The sequence below is a fragment of the Amphiura filiformis genome, chromosome 7 (assembly GCF_039555335.1).
Source record: "Amphiura filiformis chromosome 7, Afil_fr2py, whole genome shotgun sequence".
Classification (NCBI taxonomy): domain Eukaryota; kingdom Metazoa; phylum Echinodermata; class Ophiuroidea; order Amphilepidida; family Amphiuridae; genus Amphiura; species Amphiura filiformis.
The window spans coordinates 23,618,975-23,641,706 of record NC_092634.1 but is presented as its reverse complement, the minus strand read 5'-3'; the positions used below and the strand labels follow the sequence as shown (position 1 = coordinate 23,641,706).

General features: G+C 37.9%; 1 protein-coding gene across 1 annotated transcript in view; it reads right to left on the bottom strand.

The window, feature by feature from the left end:
• Positions 1 to 22,732, bottom strand: part of LOC140156914 (origin recognition complex subunit 3-like) — a 43,782-nt gene that overhangs the window by 5,633 nt on the left and 15,417 nt on the right. The window contains exons 3-16 of the mRNA XM_072179956.1: positions 17,729 to 17,826; positions 17,140 to 17,290; positions 15,835 to 15,995; positions 15,335 to 15,424; positions 14,828 to 15,006; positions 13,473 to 13,632; positions 12,855 to 12,968; positions 11,947 to 12,080; positions 10,134 to 10,197; positions 7,924 to 8,120; positions 6,790 to 6,929; positions 3,209 to 3,419; positions 1,952 to 2,093; positions 1,025 to 1,141 (exon numbers count right to left, since the gene is read on the bottom strand). Of these exons, the coding sequence (XP_072036057.1) occupies positions 1,025 to 1,141; positions 1,952 to 2,093; positions 3,209 to 3,419; positions 6,790 to 6,929; positions 7,924 to 8,120; positions 10,134 to 10,197; positions 11,947 to 12,080; positions 12,855 to 12,968; positions 13,473 to 13,632; positions 14,828 to 15,006; positions 15,335 to 15,424; positions 15,835 to 15,995; positions 17,140 to 17,290; positions 17,729 to 17,826 (1,958 nt within the window). The remainder of the gene's footprint in view (positions 1 to 1,024; positions 1,142 to 1,951; positions 2,094 to 3,208; positions 3,420 to 6,789; positions 6,930 to 7,923; positions 8,121 to 10,133; positions 10,198 to 11,946; positions 12,081 to 12,854; positions 12,969 to 13,472; positions 13,633 to 14,827; positions 15,007 to 15,334; positions 15,425 to 15,834; positions 15,996 to 17,139; positions 17,291 to 17,728; positions 17,827 to 22,732) is intronic.

The following is a 22,732-nucleotide window of genomic DNA, read 5'->3' as shown; positions in this document are numbered from 1 at the left end:
ATGACATTAAAATGTTGAAAAACAAAATTATTCTCAATATATGGCACCTTGGACCAAGTAGACAAAAATTGATTGGGCTCTTCCATTTAAAATCCACCCTACCCCTGTGGAATATGTTCTACAGGAGTAGTACTATTTTCAAATGGAATGAACACATTATGAAACTCCATTTGAAACTTACCCTCCCTCTTTTAAAGATTCAGGTTGAATCTTTCACAGAGGGTGTATTTCATTCCATTTGAAATTCATACTCCCCATGTGGAAGATATTTTCAAAATCTTCCACAGGGGTACGTAGTGTGGATTTTAAATGGAATAGCCCATTGCCTAAAATGACCCAATTCCGAAACCCACAGAAGCTTTGAAAAATCACTTCCTTAATTCTGAAGAGTAAGGTAAAGCCATGATTTCTCTATGTTACAAAATTTAAAATCTGTGTTACAAATTGGATGATTTCAGTGATTTTCTGTTTTTCAATATAAAGCACTGAAAAGTGAAAACAAACATGTTTTTAAGTGTATTTTGTGTTACCGTTTACTGTAGTATCCCGTCAACATCGCCATTGTAGGCCTAGAATTAATGCTAGAATGGATTGTTCAATGGTTGATTACTGCCAAATAATCACTTTTCTTTGTTTTATTTTGCAATTCAACACAAAAGTTAGGCTTTTTACACAGTTTTTAACTATTTTACGGCATTTTCAAATTTCTGTGAGCAAACCCCAAATTCTGTGAATTTTTCCGTTTATCCGTATCACGGAGAAATCGTGGCTTTAGAGTAAGGTTCTAAATATTTATACTTAGTTGTCTTTAGTACTCTAAAAAGGCCAACATGATCCTTTCACCCCAGGGGTTGACAACTTTGGAATGCAACCCCTTATTACCCAAAACAAACCTCTGTCACATGTTCCACCTTCCTGAATAGTCTTGCTACCCCCTATTTTGAGCTTGCAAACCAATTTAGGGTCTCATCACACTGATTAGGTATCTTTGGTTTATACTCCCCCCCCCGTCTCCTCCACTTACCTGCATCCAATCATAAAGATTGATTAGTCGTCCACACTCCAAGTGTAATTTGTATACAATGCATACATCAGGAAATGTGCTAAGTATACTCCCTCCCTCTGCCTTGCACAGATCACTCTGGGGAACAAACAAGAATAAGCTGTTAATCAACAATAACCGTAATGCATAAGTCGAGGGTTCAGCATAACACTGCCATATCTCCAATAGCTCCCCTGGGTAATTTTGGGTATAAATGCAATCATGGTCATGAATAACATTACCCAGGGGAGCTATTGGAAATAAGGCATTTTTTATCAGCTGTAATAATCTTGCCAATCTGATTGACTTTTCCTCATATCTGAGCCCTGTTATACCTCGCAATAGACTAGACTCAGACTTGGATTTGCCAACATCATGCACAGGAGTGAACTTGATAGAAATGGTCACAAAGTGGATGTTAATTACATCCAAACATAGTTTTATGGTTGATCTATTTTAATAATGACAAAAAAAAAGTATCGTTCTGAGACCCAGCCATGGATCTATCACCTGATTTAACAAAGAAGATACCATTATTTTCATGTGGAACAAAATGTTGCACTGAGCCCTTGATATGTTAGGAATTGACAGTGTAAACAGTAAAATAATTCATGACCGATGCCATAGCTAATAAAAAGCTATCGATAGCTAGGGGTGTTAGAAATGACAATATGGAGCCGTGCAGCAAACATGTGTCATATTTACTCCTTTTTCTAGACCAATTTTGGTATATGGATGAGTAATTTGTTCAAAATGCTTTCCAATCTTTTTGGAAATAGCCCAATTTTGCCTCATTGTAGCCAAAAGATAAAAATGCATCCATTTTTATAATCTCACATTTTTATAATCTCAGCAGCACCTCCAAACTTGAGTACCCCCCCCCCTGGTTCTATGCCTAATGCTGCCTACCTGTAGATAATGATAAGGGTTGTCGAGTGCTGTTTGAATAGCAGCTCTCGGTGAGGCATTGATATGTCTTCTGACTTCACCAACATTGTTATAATAGAAGATCTCATGCAATGTCAACGTCTGTGGGCACACTAGGTACTTTCTGCAAAGATACATCAAAAAACAAAACAAAAAATGTTCAAAGTTTATAATACTACCCGTTGCAGACCATTAAAGTGATAAATGTCTCCACTCTTCTGGTACTATCATAGGTTCATGCAAATGGGGTTTACCTGAATGGGTAATTATCCAACTGATGCTGTGCACCTCTGTATGGCATTGTGCATGAAAAACAAGAATCTTTTAAATGTACTATGTACATTGTGTCACCCCATAAAAGTTAACCGGTGTTGCGTTGAGATACATTGAGATGTAGTGCATAAACTTTACAATATTTTTTAGTTCAACCCATCACATGTCACCACTACCATGGTGTGATACAAAGCTTGTGAAATATCCTGAAAAATGTAAAAAAATCCAGAAAAATACTGTGAAATTGGGCAACAATACCCTAAAATGGGCTGAAAATCAATAAAATTGCGTAAATTTTGGCCACAAAAAATCTGAGAAAATCCAGACAAATCACACCACTGCACTACTTACTGCATGAGGTGACTTGTATTGACATGCAGTAAAATTTGGAAATTGAAATGGATGTGGTGGAATTTTACAGCTGATTTAATGCAACACAATGGGCTGGTCCATTTGAAGTCCACACACCCTCTGTGGAAGATTTGGGAACTATCTTCCATATGAGGTGTATGAATTTCAAATGGAATTAGCAAATTAGCCAACCCAATTCGCCCTCCTGTGGAAGATTCAGATTAAAACTTTCTCAAAGGGTGTATGAAATTCAAATGGAACTGCCTACAGTAGAAATTTCAATTGAATGAACACAGCTTTCAACAGCATGTACAACAACTACAACGCGAATGCACAATCTTGGATACAATAATTAAAATACTAACCAATCACAAGTGAGTTGGCATGGTTGGCTCCACTGCATTACGCGCACACATTCGCACACACTGGCATATATCGCACATTGTACGCTATGTCAGGTTGTGTTCATTCAATTGAAATTCCTCCTGTAATGTGCTAATTCCATTTGAAATTCATACTCCCCCTGTGGAAGACATTTCCAGAATCTTCCACATGGGGTAGTGGGGATTTTAAATGGAATAGCTATTGCCAATGAACAGATCTTATCTCAGTTACCTGAATACAGAATGTAAATAATCCAATGCCTCCTTTCTTAGGACCTCATATCTGGTGAGTTTCTTCTTCTTCTTAGCTGATTGCATCAGTTGTTGCTGAAGTGAATGTAAGGTAGTCTTGGTTTTAACGTTTCCATCAGTACTGGTATTTAGGCTTTCTGGGTTCTCTGACTCTGTGTTTTCATCTTCTTCTTCAGGCTGGTTACATAGTTCTGTTTGTAAAGATAATGTAAGGTTGATCTGTCAAGTTTGTTTGCTTTCAAGTTTTGTTTAAGGTTAAATACAATGGATTTTCAAGGCTTGATTCCAGAGGGGCGTAAGTTAATAATGGAAACAGCCATGCAGAAAAGAATGAACTCACGGCTCACGCGTACAATATATCAATCTGAGCTAGGGCCACGGACAAACCGCGGCTCGTGAGTCATCCTATATGTTGCAGGGATAGGGAGGGGGCGACCATATAGGACCATATGGGCTGATGGGGGGGGTGATTGTGGGCAGCCGTTTTGCAATTTTCCTTTGGATTTTCTAAATTTACAATTTTTAAAAGTATCCTGCATGATATCTGTCGTGAAATAAATCAATTAATGCTTCTATAGGCTATAATAGGCCTATTAGTAGGCCTATTTATATTATGCAATATATAGGCCTACAACAATAACACAACCAACAACCAATATTTTGTTAATCTAATTTGTAAAAATATATTCATAGGCCGCGCCTATTAGACTAGTATAGCCTAAAAATTCCTGAATTATATAATGGAAAAAAGGCAAAAACAATCAATCGCTGCAGTCAGAAAGAAAGAAACGAACAAGAAAAAGTGAGAGAAAATAAAATAAAATAAATGGAATGGACCTCATAGGGACTCGAACACGTACCAAAGTTTTCCAGCTCAAAACTAGAGTATTATATAGTAGAACGTGGGTTCGGCGCGCTAACCGATTGCGCCACTAAGGGACACATGAAATTGATTGATCTCAAACTGACTATTATGGAATAGTGCATGACAGGCTCTTATGATAAACAAGCTCATCACCGCTGTAAATGTCGGAGGTATCGATGGCGAAAAACCTCGTTTTTTGCAAAAGTAGCTTAAATTTGGAGTGAAATGCAAATGGTAAAGTAAGCGACAGACATTTGAGAAATAATGTAGGTAGTTAGAAATCAAAATTAACGTTCCACAATCCAGATATCGATAATTTAACATAACATTGTTTTGTGGTACAAGATTCTCGAAAATTGTTCCCAAAAACGGGCTATAAATTTTAATTGGTACTGTATTTGGTTCTTCCCCATGGCAACATTATTTCTTTGGTCGATTTGTAGTACAATACAAAAAAGGAGAAAACAATCACTTGGCGTGGTTTTATACGGAGCGAACATTTGAAAAAAACTGCATGGAACGCGTTTTTGATCTTGTAAACATGGGCCGTAAAAATGATTTAAACGAAGGATTTTCAAACGGATTCTAAAAATTTGTATAAACACACAAAAATAATGTAAAGATACATCCATGCACCAACATTTGACTCACTGCGATATTTGATTGCTGAGAAAACGCGATTTTAGAGAACAACTTTATACGTCTTTTATACGTTTTTTATACGTTTCTTCGTGTAACCTTAAAGGCCTATTCAGTGATATGCTCATTAGGGTGCATCAGATGCCCCTCATGTCAATGGATTCATCTGTCCCTAGTCTTAAAATGTTCCTATTGTCACAAAACTAACATGTGCCAAGTTTGAATTAATTCAGAGGTCGTCCTGATGGGCCACGAGAGCCTAAAGTTACAATGTGTGTTCCTATGTAGTAAAGTTCGTTGACCCCTGTACAATTCCAATTAGAAGCCGATCGAACAATTTAAAGTAGCTGCCATATCAAAACCGTTTGGATTTAGAAGCTCAAATCTTGGGAGCTAAGCGTACTGATAATCATCTTTGAATCTGTGATGAAAATGCATCTCCAAAGAAATGACCGTGTGTGTTTTATTGTCAAAAGCGCCCCCACAGTCTATAATTTCTGTCTTAACCAAGTGCTATAATACTTTATTTCACACTGAAAGTTGTTAATATGTATTATATATTGATCTAAAGTTCAGAAAATCTGCTTTGTAAAAGTGTAATGACAACCAGGACATCAACATTTGTAAAATTTGAGGTAAAAATTACCACAAAATGCCTATTTCACTGAAATTTGTATCGAGGGCGCTGGTGCCAATTCCACACATGCTCATTTTGTTGGTGATTAATTTTTATCACCGATTCAAAGATGATTATCAGTACTATAAGCGCAAAAGATTTGAGCCTCTAAGTCCTAACGGTTTTGATATAGCAGCTACTTTAAATTGTTCGATCGGCTTCTAATTGAATTGTACAGGGTCAACGAACTTTACTACATAGGAACACACATTGTAACTTTAGGCTCTCGTGGCCCCCAGGATGACCTCCTAATTAATTCAAACTTGGCACATGTTAGTTTTGTGACAATAGGAACATTTTAAGACTAGGGACAGATGAATCCATTGACATGAGGGGCATCTGATGCACCCTAATGCTCATTCAGAAAATCGTAAAAATTTAATGGTTAAGCTGGAAGTTGTGCATTAAAAACACAATAGGATATTGACATGAAAATTTAATATCTCTACTGAAGTAGAGAAATTAGCTACATGTATTTGAATGGGGTTTCTACTTTTGTCAATATTGCCGTTAACTATAATACCCAGCAAACAGGATTGCCAAAAATATTTTGTAATTATATTTTAAATAATGAAGAAGGAGGCGGCCTATATGCTTCACCCTAGCAGGGCGTAAGACAATGTGAAACACAAATTAATATTAAATTAAATTATAATTTAAATGGCGTGATTGGGGCTCGAGCAAACTGGCATATGAAAATATTGAGAGAGAAAAAATCAGGACTCAGCGGGATTGAACCCGGTCGCTGGATTACCGGTCCAGAGCTTTACCACTGTGCTACCTGAGTTCACAGTCGGTACTCGGGCAATCTCAACTTAAGTCCCCATGATAACTCTCTCATTGTGTCTCAGCGGCCAATTATATATTAAATAATGAAGAAGAAGGCGGCCTATATGCTTCACCCTAGCAGGGCGTAAGACAATGCGAAACACAAATTATATTTTGACAACATTTTAAAATGTTGCAGTGTTTTTCATATAAAACATTTTAAAATGCTTTCACAACCAATTCCAAAACATGTTTATAACACATTTTACAAACATTTTTGTGTTTGCTATAGTTTGATCAGCTCATAATTGGCGGGCCTTCTAACATCGCGGATTAATATTTATATTTTATATTTCGAGAATTGTCTTGTGATATCTAGCCAGAAGCATAAAAAATATTCATGTAAGTCCTATATGTAGTCTATTTTCTTTATCACACACAATATAGACCAGACAGGTCAACTATATCACTCTTAACTTACTTTTCCACATAGTGGTAAAAGCCAAACAATTCCTGCCGATTACAAGCTGATCAAACTATAGGTCATGATTTGTCATGATTGTCTCTATAGGTGGAATCTTATAGCTTGTATATCATCTAACCCTATAATTACCTCCAAGCGTATCTAATTTTGTCTCGATTGTCTCCAGATGGAATCTTATAGCTTGTATATCATCTAATCCTGCTTCTCCTTCTGATAACTTCTCAGCACATCTTCCCAGTAAAGACACCAACTCATCACGAGCTAGGATTCTATAACAAAAACATTAAAAATAGTATTAAAGGATCACATGTGGCCTACTTTGTTAATTTGGCTGTGTAAATTACATGTACAATGCATGCGTTTGCATTGTGTCATTCTCTTTACCATAAAGATTCGCCTAATGGTGCTATGGGCTCACTTAACATTTGGAATTTTAGGCACAACCTAAAACTGCCCTCCCATAAAATGTCCACCAGCAAATAAGGGTATGGAACCTTAATTCTTGTTGGGATTTTAGAGGAGGGAGCTCTCTATTAATTTTTCACATGAATACACTTATGTAAATAATGTTAAAAAAAAGCGCCCACCCAAATGACTTTGTTATGTGCCCTGGGCAATTAATGGAACGAATATGTTAATTGAAAAGTGATGGTCATGGGTATGATTGAGGTTAATAACTTGACATCACTCTTACTTTTTGGGTATTGTGGAAAATCAAAACATTTTCCTTTGGAACTTGGTTCTAGTTCTACTGGATTTATGGGTAGACAACTTACATTGTTTCGTGCCCATCTTGTCCACTTGAACCTAGAGGGTTCAGTGCAGATATCAGAACCGGGGATGGTCCCCCTTCTCTTTTCGAATAGCTCTGACACTTTAACATGCACAGGGATGAATCCTCCTGAACAAGGGACCAACGGCTTTACGTGACTTCCGAATCACGGACGTTGCACATACACTAACTATATCTGCACGTGCTAAGCAGTGTATGGGGCGAGAAGAAATTCTACAATTAAATTCTGTGATGAAACTGGACTTGATTGAAGTATTCCCGACCATATAGGAATTTGAGGTATGAGAATTTTCACCTAAGGCAAGCCCAACGTTCGAACCCTCGCCGATCGTAACTCCTTAACCGCTCAGCCATCTCGCCCTCTTCAGGAGGGTTCCAGGAGTGAAATGTCTGATTTTTTTACAATAACCTCAAAGCAACTGATGCACAGTCTGTAAACTCTAAACAATGATTATTTTTAGTAATCTTACCCTAATAGTCCAAAGGCCTCTTCATACACCTTGTTCTCATTGATATTACTCTCTAGGCAAAACGAATACAGTTCTCTCACTTGTTTGCCTAAAGGATGATGTGGCAGGTCAAAGGTCAACTCATGAAGACATAACATCACAGGGTAGAAAGTTTTGTGGTAGTCAGATAATTTCTTTAGGAGCTCCTGCAGTACTTTCTGAGGGGAAGAAAAGTATTGGAAATTATCAAAACCAATGAGAATACATTCTTGGTCATCATAAAACTACACTGCCAGATTCCTCTTGCGGCTGCCTGCACAGATGCACCATCCCTAAGTATGTACTATGTGGTACTTTGCAGTACCAGTGTAGTACCAGTGCAGTACCACTGGTGGTGGGTCCTGTGTAGTAGCAGCATTGGTACTGTGTAGGTGCTCTGTGTGCACCAGTACCTTGGCGAAGGTACATATACTGGTGTAAGGGGCTGCAATAGGAATCTTGTTGTGTACTTTGAAGAGTCCCTGTCTGTCCATTCATCCACTTCTGCCAACCCCTCTCTTGACCACCATTCCATTCCATTCCATTGCATTGACAGGCATTTTATAACCTCATTAATATACTCGATACATGATATCCAATCATTTTTATTTGTTTGCCAAAATGTAATCGCTGAACGTAGTTATTAATATTCGACAGTGGACTTCCACGCCGTCAGTGTAAATAATAGTACCCTCCTCACATGCCGTATTGTGCATCGAACAAATTGTGAGAGGCCTGGCCACCGTATTTGGATTGTGTGCTACTATATATTTGCACAGGTGGTGGTTCGCACTTCTGTTATTGGTCGTCCTGTTTTAGCCTGATCGATTTTTGAAAAGGCAATTACGTAAAAATTGTTTATTTTTGAGGAAAATTGTGCGTTATTTTGAAAAGTGAAGAGATGAAAGTGACGGTTATGAATGAGGTCAATAACTTTGCATTGGTAATATGTCGGGCATTGTGAAAAATCTAAACATTTTGCTTTGGACCTCGGAATATTCCTCGGTTCCAAAGGCAAAATGTTTAGATTTTTCACAATGCCCTCCAAATAACCGATGCGCAGTTATTAACCTCTAATAATTATGGCACCATTACCATGACACTTACAAAAATATACACAAAAAGTCAAAATTCCAATTTAATTCATTCCAATGCAGTCCAATCACTGTTTCCTATTATATGCATTATGCCAACTATGGTGACCAAGTTAAAATTCATTATTTTTCAAAAATGTATTATTTTAGTGCTACACAGGTGGTGGCCGCATTGCATTCTCTAAATTCAGTAAATTTTCATTGTCAACCGTGTAATTGAATGGCATTATTTTGAAATTTTAAAACGCTAGAAATATCACAAACAAATAGGCCTATGTTGATAAATAATATAAATACAAGCTAAAACCGTTGGGGTTCGATAATAAACCCCACAAAACTAACAGACTATATTGGAAAATGCCATACGGCCGGGCGGTTTCACAAGTTGCCGGCTCGATCATGTCATCCGCCGCCTGGTGCTACAAACTTTACCTACATGTGAGTAGTGCTGCGCGTGCACTAATAATGGAAATACTGAACATGTAAAAGAGCAGTACCTCAAAAAGAGCTTTAAAAATATATACCAGAAGGAAAGAAATTAGGTCTAAATAAAGAAGAACAATGAGGTGAAGCTTCAGAAATGGTTTCCTTTGATTTAAGATTCTATTACCCCTACGACCCATTATTCAAAATCGCACTGTGATTTGTTGAAACGCGTCACGTGAAAGACCATTAATTAGCAATAAAGTGGCCAGGGCAACGAACTTTATGTTCTTCTCGCATCACAGCGCACAGCAAAGCGCGATGCTGTATATTAGCGTCGTTACGCATTCTACTCAAAGCATTACGCTTGGTTACGTGTTCTGCAATACTCGCTATCACTTACGCTTTGGCTACGCGTAGGCGCTCCACCTTGAGGTAAACAACTTGAAATATTTGGGCAAATAATGTGATATTTTCTCTTTAAATCGCACTATTTTGTGGTAATAGAATAGAAATAAAGGGTGCAGCATTATCCTTTACACACAAATAATGTGTCCTCGGCAGTAAAAACGTTGCGCCTCACCCATTATTTAAGTTTTTACTGCCTCGGACACATTATTTTCGTGTAAAGGATAATGCTGCACCCTTTATTTCTTAAATAACCACCTGTCATACCTTGAGGTGCTTGTCATCCAATAGCAGGTCCCGTTGCTCTTCTGGTGGTTGACCCTCAACATACCTAAAATAAAATGAACACATATTTTTTAGTCTTTTCAGATTTGACTTTGTAAATATACTAGTAATATTTAAGGATTGGATAGTTTGAATTTAACAGCTTGGTTTAATTGTCATTTTATGTGTTAATACTACCGTAACCACTCGGGTATAAACCCACCCACCCCTAGATGGCAGATTTCACTTCAAAAATGGGGGTGGGCTTATAACCAGGGAAGGGCTATTGGTGAATTTAAAAATAAGAACAATCATCCCCCATTTGTATGCCCAATGTACCAGTAATTTCTATCATCTATGTCAATTTCTTAAAATTATAAGTGTGGAATGTTAATTATCAACTGATATTTGTTTATATTTGTTCTTAAATATGAGAGCAAAGCATTGATTTGATTTAAGAACTTGGCCAAAATTTAGTACTGGGCTTATACCTGAGTGCACCCTTGTTCCCAGAATGTTTTGAAAAATAGGGGGTGGGCTTATAGCTGAAGGTGGGCTTATAGACCACTTTACATTATTGTTTATCAACAAAGGCGAGGGATTGGTCTGTCGATATGCCCGAACGAACCGCTTCACTGTTCAATGGCTTTCTTGTACTATATGAAATGTGGTGGGAGATTTAAAATACACATGCCCTGAGCAGACTACGATGCGCACGCACATTGCAGGGCAAAGAACAATGGAAAGTACCATAATGCATGCGCATACTGCCGGGCAATGACGTCAATGATTGAAAAAATGATACCCCCTTGCCCCCCCCTAATTTAACATTGCATGTAAGGCCTATAACGTTGTGTGAGAGCATGGTTTTTGGCATTCAGGGAGACCAAAATGTACAGAATATGGGGTCATTGGTTGAGAGAGTAGATCCGTTTGGATCTAAATTATGGGGGGGGGGGGCATTGGGTGAGAATGACTTTTTAATGGGGTCTTTGTGTGAGAGCCTAAAGAAGCCTCGAAAATTGAATTTCTAGTTCTAAATGACTTCGTCATTTCAAAGTCTTTGGGTGATAGATCTAAAGGAAAAATATGGGGTCTTTGGTTTACACAGTATGTACTGGTAATGGGGTCTTTTGGTGACAGCGATGGTGAAAAAGGGGGTTTTAACAGCGATGGTGAAAAAGGGGGTCTTAACAGCCTTACACATACGCGTCACCTTCCCCCCCTCGGATTTCAGCATCTCACATCAAAGCTCCCATTGGGGCCCCATTCCTTTTTAAAGGAATTTTATTCTATAATGATAACGACACAAAGGATACTAAATTGATTGAAAAAATAATACCCCTTGCCCCTCCCCCCCAATTTGACATTGCATGTATAACATTCTATGGTCATCAACTGTGACAATTTCGAATTGAAGGCAACCCATATATCATGGGATTGATGGCATCATATCCCACAATGCAAATGGGATTGATGGCATCATATCCCACAATGCAAATTGATTAAAGTGACCTTTCTACAATTTTGTTCCTTTGTCTGAGCTCTGACTTCTCATTCTTTGCCGTATATTTCATTTCTATTTTTCACCCCGATGTGGCAGTGACGTCAGTACACATTACATTAGGTGCAACTTCCAAGTACCTAGCAGATGCTCGAAGCGCTGGCGTACGCACATACGTAAAGACACTGCATATAGATGTATGTGCGAAACAGCTGCCTCAACATGTTGACGTCACTACCACATCAGGGTGAAAAATATTATAGAATGTTATCAACGTTTGTTCTTGTTTTCTGCATCGCTTATCACACTTACGTTCTAAAGGATGCTGCCTTTCTGAACAGCTCCAGCTGATCATGTGACATGCTCCTCAATCTATTCAAGCCCTCTCCATAACCACAACATAACAGACTTAACGGCTGGTTGAAGAAGTGATCCATCAATGAAAACTATTGAAAAAAATTCAAATCAAGGAACATGAGAAAGCAAAAACATCTTGGGTCACAATAAGGTCTTCTACAATCGTTTGTTAGGGGGCGCCATGAGAATCAACTTTCATTGATAAACCTGAAAGTACTAGTGAAAAACAAACTGAAAAGACTGCAAAATACCTCAAAATGAAATAAAAAATGTTGAAGTTTCATTGTGCTTTTAAACATTTCTACCATCACATCATATGAGCCTATTTCTAAAAACAGGAATTCTAATTAATATTGATAAACCCAGTAAGTTTACAGTCTTAGTGAAAAAACTATAAACTTTTCAGGCATATGTTTATGGGGCTCAATTTTAGTATTGAAATATTGCAATATTCTTTAACACAATATACACATAAATTAAGTAATTCTTGGCTAAACTCGAGCATTATGAACGCTAGTGGCTCCACAATAAACACAAGCGCAGATAGCACGGTATAGAAGAAATCATACATGCGCCTTACATTGCATACACGCTTAGTACGCTACATGGACGTAACACGCATGTTCCAGCTTGGCCAAGAAATACTTAGTTTACCTGTAGGACCACTTTGAGATGAAACCATAGGTCGAATGGTAATTGTTTCCATTTAGAAATTATGAATATTTGATATTGACCAAGGAGGTAGACATTGGAGATTCCCAACTCTACCATGTTTGTGACATCCAACATGGTGTTTGTTACACACTGGACTATAATGAGCTTGGACTCTCCTTTGCTAATCTCTTTGGTATGAACTTAATTACCTGGATTCCTTTGGAGAAGTTCCTGACAGAGAAGTCATGATAGAGGAATAGATCCAGGAGAAATTGGAAGACTTTATGACCCAGCTTGAAGGGATGCTTGTATGACAACAACACCTATAAAGGAACAAAACAAGATTTAATACTTCAAGGTCTACTTTACTGGAATACTGTCTGAATGAACCATACGTATATGTGTGACAACAAATATTTTGAAGGCAAGGATTTAATCGATTTTTATATCTGCAATTAATAAGAAATTCTAAGAATTTGAAAATTATTTCAAATGTCATAGTAAATATTATTGTCATGTACTATCAGTATTTTCTGAATCAGAATATTAAATTTTTAAAAATCATACAAAATCAGATTTTGCATGTTCCCTAGAAGCAAATGTGTGCTCAAATACACATGTATCCTGTAATTAACAGACCGAAGGGGACTCAAAGATACATTTTGATATTTATAGTTTCAGCACTCTTTTTTCCTTCTTTTTTGTTAATTTTTCATGCAGAAAAAGACCTAGTTAGAATTTTGTACACTTATCCTTTACTTTCAACCCATGTCAAAAAATTTCAGATATTTTAATGCCTTTGCTGAGATCAACATTTTACACATTACCTTGTTAATAAGCTGTGTGAGATACACAGAAGAAGGCACTGCCTGGAATTTCTCTATGCTCAGTAATGAAGACACAGACTGAGGTAAGGTACGATGTATGGCCGTCACAGCTGTCGCTATCCCAAATACCAACACTAGAGGGAGCTTTTCAAGATATTGGCTGTCAAAGTAAAAAGAATTGAATAAAGGTAAAGAGATGTGATATGAGGTGTTGGTGGGGATGCCATGCCTGAGTAATGATGCCGAGTGGCATGTCACAGATCAGTTTGATGCCCAGTGGCAGCGTTCGAAATATGCGTCAAAAGGTTACAGGGCAGCCGGGCTTGACCTTAAAAAGTTACCGGCCAGCTGAGCCGGCAATTAGATGCCAGTCAGAAAAGTTACCGGCCAGGCCAATGGCCGGCTGACCGGCCCTAGTTCGAACGCTGCCCAGTGGTATATCAAAGTGGGGTTGGTGATGATAAAATGTTTGAAAAAAAATGTTGATATTTATACAGCGCCTTTCACATGTGTACATGTACCAAAGCGCTTTACATTTATTCCGCTGTCATTAGAATATATCAGCTGCTATACAATGCCCAAGGCATGCTCATACCTTTGGGCAGCGCTCAATGGACAATATTCATAACAGCTCCCCATTTCACCCCTGGGTAGAGAGAGGCAAGTAAGGTAAAGCGCCTTGCCCAAGTGCACAACACGATGGCACCGCTGGGGCTAGAACTCGCAATCCTTCGATTGCAAGGCAGAGCTTGTACCGCGGCACCAACTTGCCCCTAAATACAATGCAACGCAAGTTCCCGGTGTAAATCATTTTTGCCTGTTTTGTTCAGTGGTGTATACTGTAACAGGCAAACTTTTTAAAGGGACTAGTCTTCCCACTGAACTGCTTCAAAATGACTTTACTAGGGAAATTGCGTTTAAAAAAAAGCGCAGTGATTTATAGTGCACTACGCACAGACAACGCCTACACATTGATCCACAAACCTCAGCAAAAACAGCACATACAAATTTACAATGTCACACTATTTTGACCCATAATCAAGGTGAAATTTGGAAATAAACAGGTCAAAAAGACAATGCCAAGTGCAAATTTGGTTGACTTTCTGTCTGGTAGATTGGGCTGGCCTGTCCAGTAAGAGCCATGGCAGGTGGGTGGGGGCACTTTTGGCCACACCATCACATCAAAATGTTGTTTGAGGATAATTTTGCATAATCTGTATACAGATGTAGTAAAATTTGACACTATGTCTATGTCATGTGTCACATATGTTTGCAACATACATACACAAACTGTGAACAACCACTGTTACAGGTACTCCAACATATTGCATCATGGTAGTATGTGTTAAGCTTACCTAGAGACTAGAATAAAGTCTTGTAACACAGCTGATGGCACACTCTCCATGTCTTCAAATATCAGCACCAAACAGGGATGTTTAGCATAGTTGGAATTGTACAGGATGCTGGATCGCCGTTTTCTTGAGGATTTTCTCTTTGGTGTTTTGCTTGGGGAACTTCTTTGTTTCTCTCTTTTCTGGATATGTGAAAATAACATGAAAATAATTAAATCAGTAAGTCTACAACCTTTTACAATATATGATTATAATTATAAGAAAATACTGCTTCTAATTTTAATTTTAATGATGCGTCTATGGGGCTCGTGCATTTATAGATGCATTACCATCTGCATTATTTTGTACAATTTCACTCTCAATAAATAATATGCAGTTATTAACTTATAGACATAAATCTAGTGAAAACGTTCCAGGTGAGCGAAAAATAGTGTAGTGTTGAAGTTAAAACTTTAATTCATTATATTTATACACTTTTAAATTCAAAAATGCTTGTATATCATTACTCACCTCCACAGTTTCCTTGTACCACGAACATAAAACAGGCATGGTGCATGGTATCTTCTTCACATTAATCTCAACTTCTTCATCATCTGACATCTAAATAAAGAAGGCACAAAATACGATGAATTTCATTATGACACTTGGCTATTAAGTATGACATTAGGAAAGTTTGAGTCACCATTGTGACAATCCAACTGGCACCTTGCAACTTATTGGAAAAGGTGCTTCATTCTTGATTTGAGATATTGGCATATATAACTATATATATATAACTCGTCAAATATAAAGAAGTTAATGAGTAAATGTGCTGTTTTTGATCATAGTTTCAAAAATAACATTGGTTTTTCAAAGTAAAGAGTAAAAGATAAGCATTAAGGGCAAATGCTGCTGGCCTTAACACAAAAAATTATGAAAATGGCATATATCGCATTTTGCATCAGAACTCTTCATTCGTATAGCCAGCCTGAATGCTCGCCATCTGTTTTCAAAAAAGAACCCTAACATACCAAGTCCTCAGCTCCCATAAGTTGTCCAATCACAGATGCCATCAGCCCCTTCAGAGTGTTGCAATCCTTGGAATGAATTTCTGCAACATGTGGTGTGACTTTTTCCTTGAGTTGGCCAATGATGGCAGCAAACATTGCATGATGATCTGGGGTGTTCACTCCTGTGAAACATAAATTAAGCAACATCAATATTTAACATCAAACTTTCCAAGTGAGGATTTGGCTATTTCAGTTGAATTGCATACACCCCCTTTGGAAGATATGACCTTAATATCAAAGACGGGGATGTAGATTCCAAATGGAATCACCCATTCAGGTAACTCCATTTGAAATTCACACTGCCTGTGTGGGAGATTAAGGTTATGTCTTCCACTGGGGGTATATGGATTTCAACTGGGATAGCCCATTCTAGAACATGTTTTCCAAAGCTGTACTATTTTCATCTAAAACAGAATAATATGATACAATCCAATCTGTTCTGGCAAAGTGTACAATTTTGAAAAATTGAGTTATTTATCAATGAGACTTATACTTGCTATATAGAACAATGGGTCTATTCGCCTATTGCACAGTTCTGCCATAATGCAAGGAGAGCCTCGAAATGACATGACATAAAAAGAAGAATTACGTAACTTTACACAACGTTATATGACTGGTTCAATTCCCATTCATGCATGCTGCCAGATTGAGGCTCTCCTCGCACATGGCGGAACCATGCAATGGGTGAATATATCTAGTTTCAACGACATAATTAAATAGTTGATTCAATAACATTACATAAATTATATAATTGTCTACTAGACACTCTGGGAGAGTGAGCAGTCATGACAACATTGGAATATGCAAATGCAGAAGATTTTTGCGAAGCGTAAAAAAAGCTTAGGCGCCAAGGGCAGCAGCCCTTGCCTGGGATCAGCGCCCCCGAAAGCTTCTTGATGTTAGCTTTTTGAGACCCTTAAAAATGCCTTTCCAAGGCTACTCAACCTTTTTTTTTGCAAAAGGACAGGACAGTGGGTGTATAATTGATTTTGTTTTGAGTTTTTAGCCAGATAGCTGTAAATGCAGAAGATTTAACCAGATGGCTGCAAATGCAGAAGATTTAATGAGGAAGTCTTATGCAGGATCAAGAAGGTTGGCAGCTCTGGTAGTGTCGTGGTATAGATCTCGACTGATAATCAATTGACCAGGTTTCAATCACAGCTGAGTCCTGATTATTCCTCTCTCTTTATTTATGGCAGTTTGCCCAAGATTCATATAGACTTTTAAGATAAAGAGGTCATTCTAATGTATTGTGACCGGGCTCACCTGTTATGAGGGCAGCTGTAGGTATTTCCTGGACAGCCGTTGATACAGATTTGTTTGGCTCTTCAGATCCTGGATCAAATCTGGTTTGGGCTTGACTAACAAACTGCACCAGATCTTCAAAGATGGTCTCATTGACATCTGTCTGTAGTGCCTGTATTATGTGTACAACAGATCAAGTCATGTGTATAAATGATGCATATTATTAGTTATTTGTACCACAATAACAGTAAAACAACAATAACAATTGCCTTTTAGACAATTAACCAGTGATATTTAGGCAAACTCTTTGTTTTTTTGGGGTTGTGACCCAATGACAACATTTCACATGTATGCTATAATAGGTATGGGGAGAGTATATCTATAAAAGGTACAGGAAGAGTACTGGAAAAGTTCATACATAGGTTACCTGTAAAGCCTCCTGGTCAACATTTCGACTTATTTGTGACCTGCTACCACAAAATGAGCAAAGAGTCGCAACTCGGAAGTTGGTAGTTGCGAGACATGCTTATGGTATTAAAGAGTTATAACACTATATGCAATTCAGTGTTGACAAGTCCAGTCGGGTCAGGGAAACCAACTGGAAATTTACCTCCACATCCTCTGAGATGTCATTCCACAACACTTCACAAGTGCTAGCATGGTACACAGATGATTCTGAAAAGTTGCCCTCTACTTCGAAATAGTCCTCTGAAAATGTATTTAGGAAACAATAATGTTAGAAACATAAATATCAAGGGTTCAGTGCAGCACAGCCTCATCGTCATTTTGAGAAAAAGATGGTTGAAGACTATATAACTGCATGATCAGTCTATAATATCGAATTGATTAATTCGAATATAACAATTCATCGAGTGGCCATGGGCAGCGCCATTAGACATGTTACAAGACTATCAAGTGACTGGTGATGGATCATACATACACAAATGAATAGGTACCGTACTTTTTTGATAATTTTCATCAAGGTTACTCAAAACTTACCTAGGTAGTTTATTATACAGCAGGGGTCTCTGTCTTTTTAATATGTTATGAAAAACTTAATTTAGAAAATATTTAACGACGGAAATAAAAATCCATCGACGGAAAGTCTTGTTATGCTCGCACAAACTAAGAAAAAAATCAAAAATTTTGGTCTAAAAGTTGGCCAATACTGCTGTCCCATTCAAATTCAAATTAGGTATTATATATACTGATGATGAGGCTTTTAAAATGTTATACTGCCTTACAAACTTTTGAAAGAGGTGTGTTATGGAGACAAGGCTTTGTTTGTGTTACTGAAAAAGAATTTCTTTCTGAAACCTTTGGTATGAATATCTCATACACTAGGATCCACAACATCCTCATCTATCAGGGCACAGTTATTTAACCCGAATGCATTTGCACATTCATTGAATGACCTTTGAAAATTCTAGTACAAAAACTCATACTCTGCAACTTGAGGTGAAATTTTGCACTATGATTGTTCAATTGAGGTTATTGAACTATGTCACTGGGATGAGGACATTGTGGTCCATAGTGATATTTGCAAGAAATGGAGATGCAGTAGTATTGCAGTGAGCCCTTGACATGTCTGCCAAGATAACCAGAGGATAGATTTGAAAATTGCAGTTAAAGTAGATGGACTACATTGTACAAACATACAATGTACAGTGCTCGCCAAATGATGTTTTGAGACATCATCAAGGGAAAGCAACAGGGGACAGATACAGTCTTACTCCCTCCATGATTTTGATTAAAGGAAACAAATATTTAAGTAGCATTTAGTACTGGGTATTTTACTTTACAATTTGGTTGTTAAAAATTTTTTCCACAGATAAAAAAGAACTTTTATGGCAATTTTAGACCTGTGCTTCCTTACATTTCATATGTATGCCTGTCTCCCACCATGGAGCACTGCCCGCTAGCCATCCACTTCCTCACCTACTACCACCCTTCCTCACCTACTACCACCTTGATGTGAGGTATTTTAAATTTTCAATTAAGTAACCATGTTGACAGTAATAATCCTTAAATTTATATATTTAAGGTGGTACTACACACGTTGATAAATTTGTGACTATTTTTGCATTTTTCTTGAAAATAATAACACACTGGTAACAAAAGTTATGTATATTATAGGGGCAAGGAATCTAGTTACTACATGTACACTGGAATTTCAGTGACTCAAGACAAGCGGTATGTTATTTAATGATAAGAAAAGAGGTACTGCTAGAATTTACCTCATTTCTTTTTTAAAGAAATGAGGTAAATTCTAGCAGTACCTCTTTTAAAACATATAAACCACATGTCTTGAATCACTGAAATTTCAGTGAAGTAATTGGATTTCTTGCCCCTGTGACGGGACCGAGCGGCTAGGTACTTAGCAAGTGGTTTTATTGGTGGGTGTGCCGGAGCTAGAATCCGGCTACGCACTGGAGGAGACTGTGATGGACCTCAAAGAAACTGCAGTGACACCTCGTTTTACTTCAACAATGTATTTCTGTTTTATTCGTGGCACTTGTCTTATCTGTATAACATACTACGGGCTTCCAAAATATACTTTATCTCCACAAAGTAATACCCATCTCACACATTGATCAACATCAGCTTTTAATCTGGCCAGCAGGCTGTCTCACGCATCACAATAACCGGGCAGCAGGTAACAGTAACCACAAGTTGCCGTACCACCAATAACACGCTACACAACGGCAACAGTCTAAAATGGCCCACACCAGAATCTCGAACGATCATCACCGGAGTCAAATAAGAAAAATGTGTTAATATAATTATATAACATGTAAGGCCTACAAAAATCTCTAAGTTATTTAGTACAAAATGAAAATTTGGGCATAAGCGGTCCCGCCGACTTACATGCTAATATCGGCGACACTTGCGTTTACATGCAAGCATGTAGTGGCAAAGTATCATCACAAAGTTTGACAAATATGATATAAACACAACTACCTATTGGCATACGAAAAATTGGGCAGCATGGCCCCACGCGGCGCATGCCAATAGGTATAATACATGCAAATGACATACTAGTATGCATTGGCACATATTAATAGTTTTGAAAAATACATAAGTTTTTGAACGCAATTGAAAATTTGCACATAGAGGCCCCTCTCTAGGTGCAGACCAGATTTTCAACAATACATAAAAGATGACATACGTATGTATCTTTACGATCCATGACGTATATATCTCTATGCATCATCACTCTTAAAATTACGACATGATAAACAATATAGATTTCAACAGACTATGTGTTATAAACAATAGCACCATACAAACCATTAGGCCCTACTATACCATTAGGCCTTGTCACTACCTCCATCACTCAGTATTTGGATTGGTCAACTACTTCCATCACTCAAAGCTCAGGCCGACTAACTCCTCCATCACCCAAACTCGGACCAGTCAAACTCCTCCATCACCCAACTCGGACTAGTCAAACTCCTCCATCACCCAACTCGGACTAGTCAAACTCCTCCATCACCCAACTCGGACTGGCCAAACTCTCCTCCAAATACCCGCAGTACCAGGGCACCAGCCCACGTTGCACCAGGACACCAGTCCACGTCGCACCAGGACACCAGTCCACGTAGAACCAGGACACCAGTCCACGTAGAACCAGGACACCAGTCCACGCAGAACCAGGACACCAGTCCACGTAGAACCAGGACACCAGTCCTACCCGACGTGTTCCTCCTACCCTTAACTCGCCGAATATTACTCTCCGCAGTAAATAGGCCCCCTGACCACCTCTCTGCTACCATTAACTCGCCAATGTTACCCTCCGCAGTAATTAGGCCCCCAGACTTCCTCTCTCTCCACATTCCCCGATGATGTGTCCCTGGGCTGCGCCACGCTACTGCATGGGCCCCTTGGACCTTCTCCTCTTTTATGGATCCGTGCTAGTACCTTTTGATCCATTGCCTCTCTCTCTCCGCACTGAAAAGCAAACATACGTGCGGAACCATAACACAATGTCTGTTGAAATCACATATAATAATGATAAAATATACCACATCATCTTACCAATACTTTTCCGTGAGCACTTCACATCCACATATTATAAAAATAAAAATACATGAATATTTAAATATTACTTCACACAATTTATAGGCCTAAATAAGATCATACTCATAGGCCCTGCACACGACATGTTTTGTAATAAAGACCTAATTAATTTAAAATAGTATCTGGGTGTGACTTGCGTGAGTTCCACATAAATACTCTGATCTCAATATTAAAGCCTCCATAATTTGACAAAATGTAATTTCGTTATTAAACAAATGCTTTTAGCTGAGGCTACAATGTTTGCATACTAATAATAATCATGAATAATGTCAAAAGTCAGACAATATAAATAAACACATAATAAATTGTGAAAAGTGAGAAGAGAGTGAGAGTATTATTTTCCAAACGAAAATAATACAACGCAAAATATAATAATCCTATTAATATTATACGCAACTTCGCCATCTCAAATAATTAATTAAATCCAAGATCCAAAATATTATTCGGGGAAAACCCGAGTAATTGACGCAATTAGTGCATGTACATGTATATGCGCTACTTAGTAATGCGCTGTGCGGTACGTATACCTTTGACCTCATTGATATGCACAATCTGCACGTACGCCATCTAGCAATAATGGAACCCAAATAATTCAATTATAAAATAATCTCAGATAGACGGACTAAATCAGCCATTTCTTTCTTTCCGCTTTACCTAGAAAATCCTGTTATATACTAACATGACCAGCAAGGAATACTATATTGTTTAAAACATATGATTTTGAAATACGAACACGATAAAGCATGATTTTGGGGTGAATTTGTGGCCAAAACCGATAAGAAATGTGCAGAGATGCTATGCTTTCCGTATACACGCACACGGAAAATAAAACAACAAACATCACCCGAACTGCTCACAGAAAATCGCTTAAAATACATCCTAAAATTAATTTCACGACTCCCAAATCACCTCTACGTGTTCTATACATAATAATCTAAGTTGAGTTGGAATGATCTAATTCCTAGTCTCATTTATAATAATAAAAACAATAAAAGAATAACGAAAGAACAAGAGAAATATAATTACCTCGAACGATCATCACCGGAGTGGGAAATTTCCACTCAGCGAGACCGCATGGTAAGCAGCCAATCAGCGAGGCGTATTACCAGTTAATTGATTGATTGATAATGACGTAATGCAAACGAAAATTCGCCTTTAAAAAGGCGCACTACGTGATTTGGATAATAAAATTAAAAGGATACTAAATAATAATATTTAATATTTGAATCCCGTCACACAGCCCCTCCTAACATTATTGACGCTCCGTCAAAATGTGATCTTTGAAACATTAACGGGGTTCGAAATTGTCTTACACTACACATAATATATACACATTTTACTCTACAACATTTTTAAATATATAGCGTCCTATGCTCCTTCCGACTCCGTCATGGCAATGGTAGATCAGCTTAATCATCTGGCATGCCTGAAGCCAACAAGTTCCTGGCAATGGTAGTCAGCTTGATCATCTGACATGCCCGAGGCCAAAATAAAAATCTTTTGTTCAACATGGAGTCGGTCTTCTGATGACAGC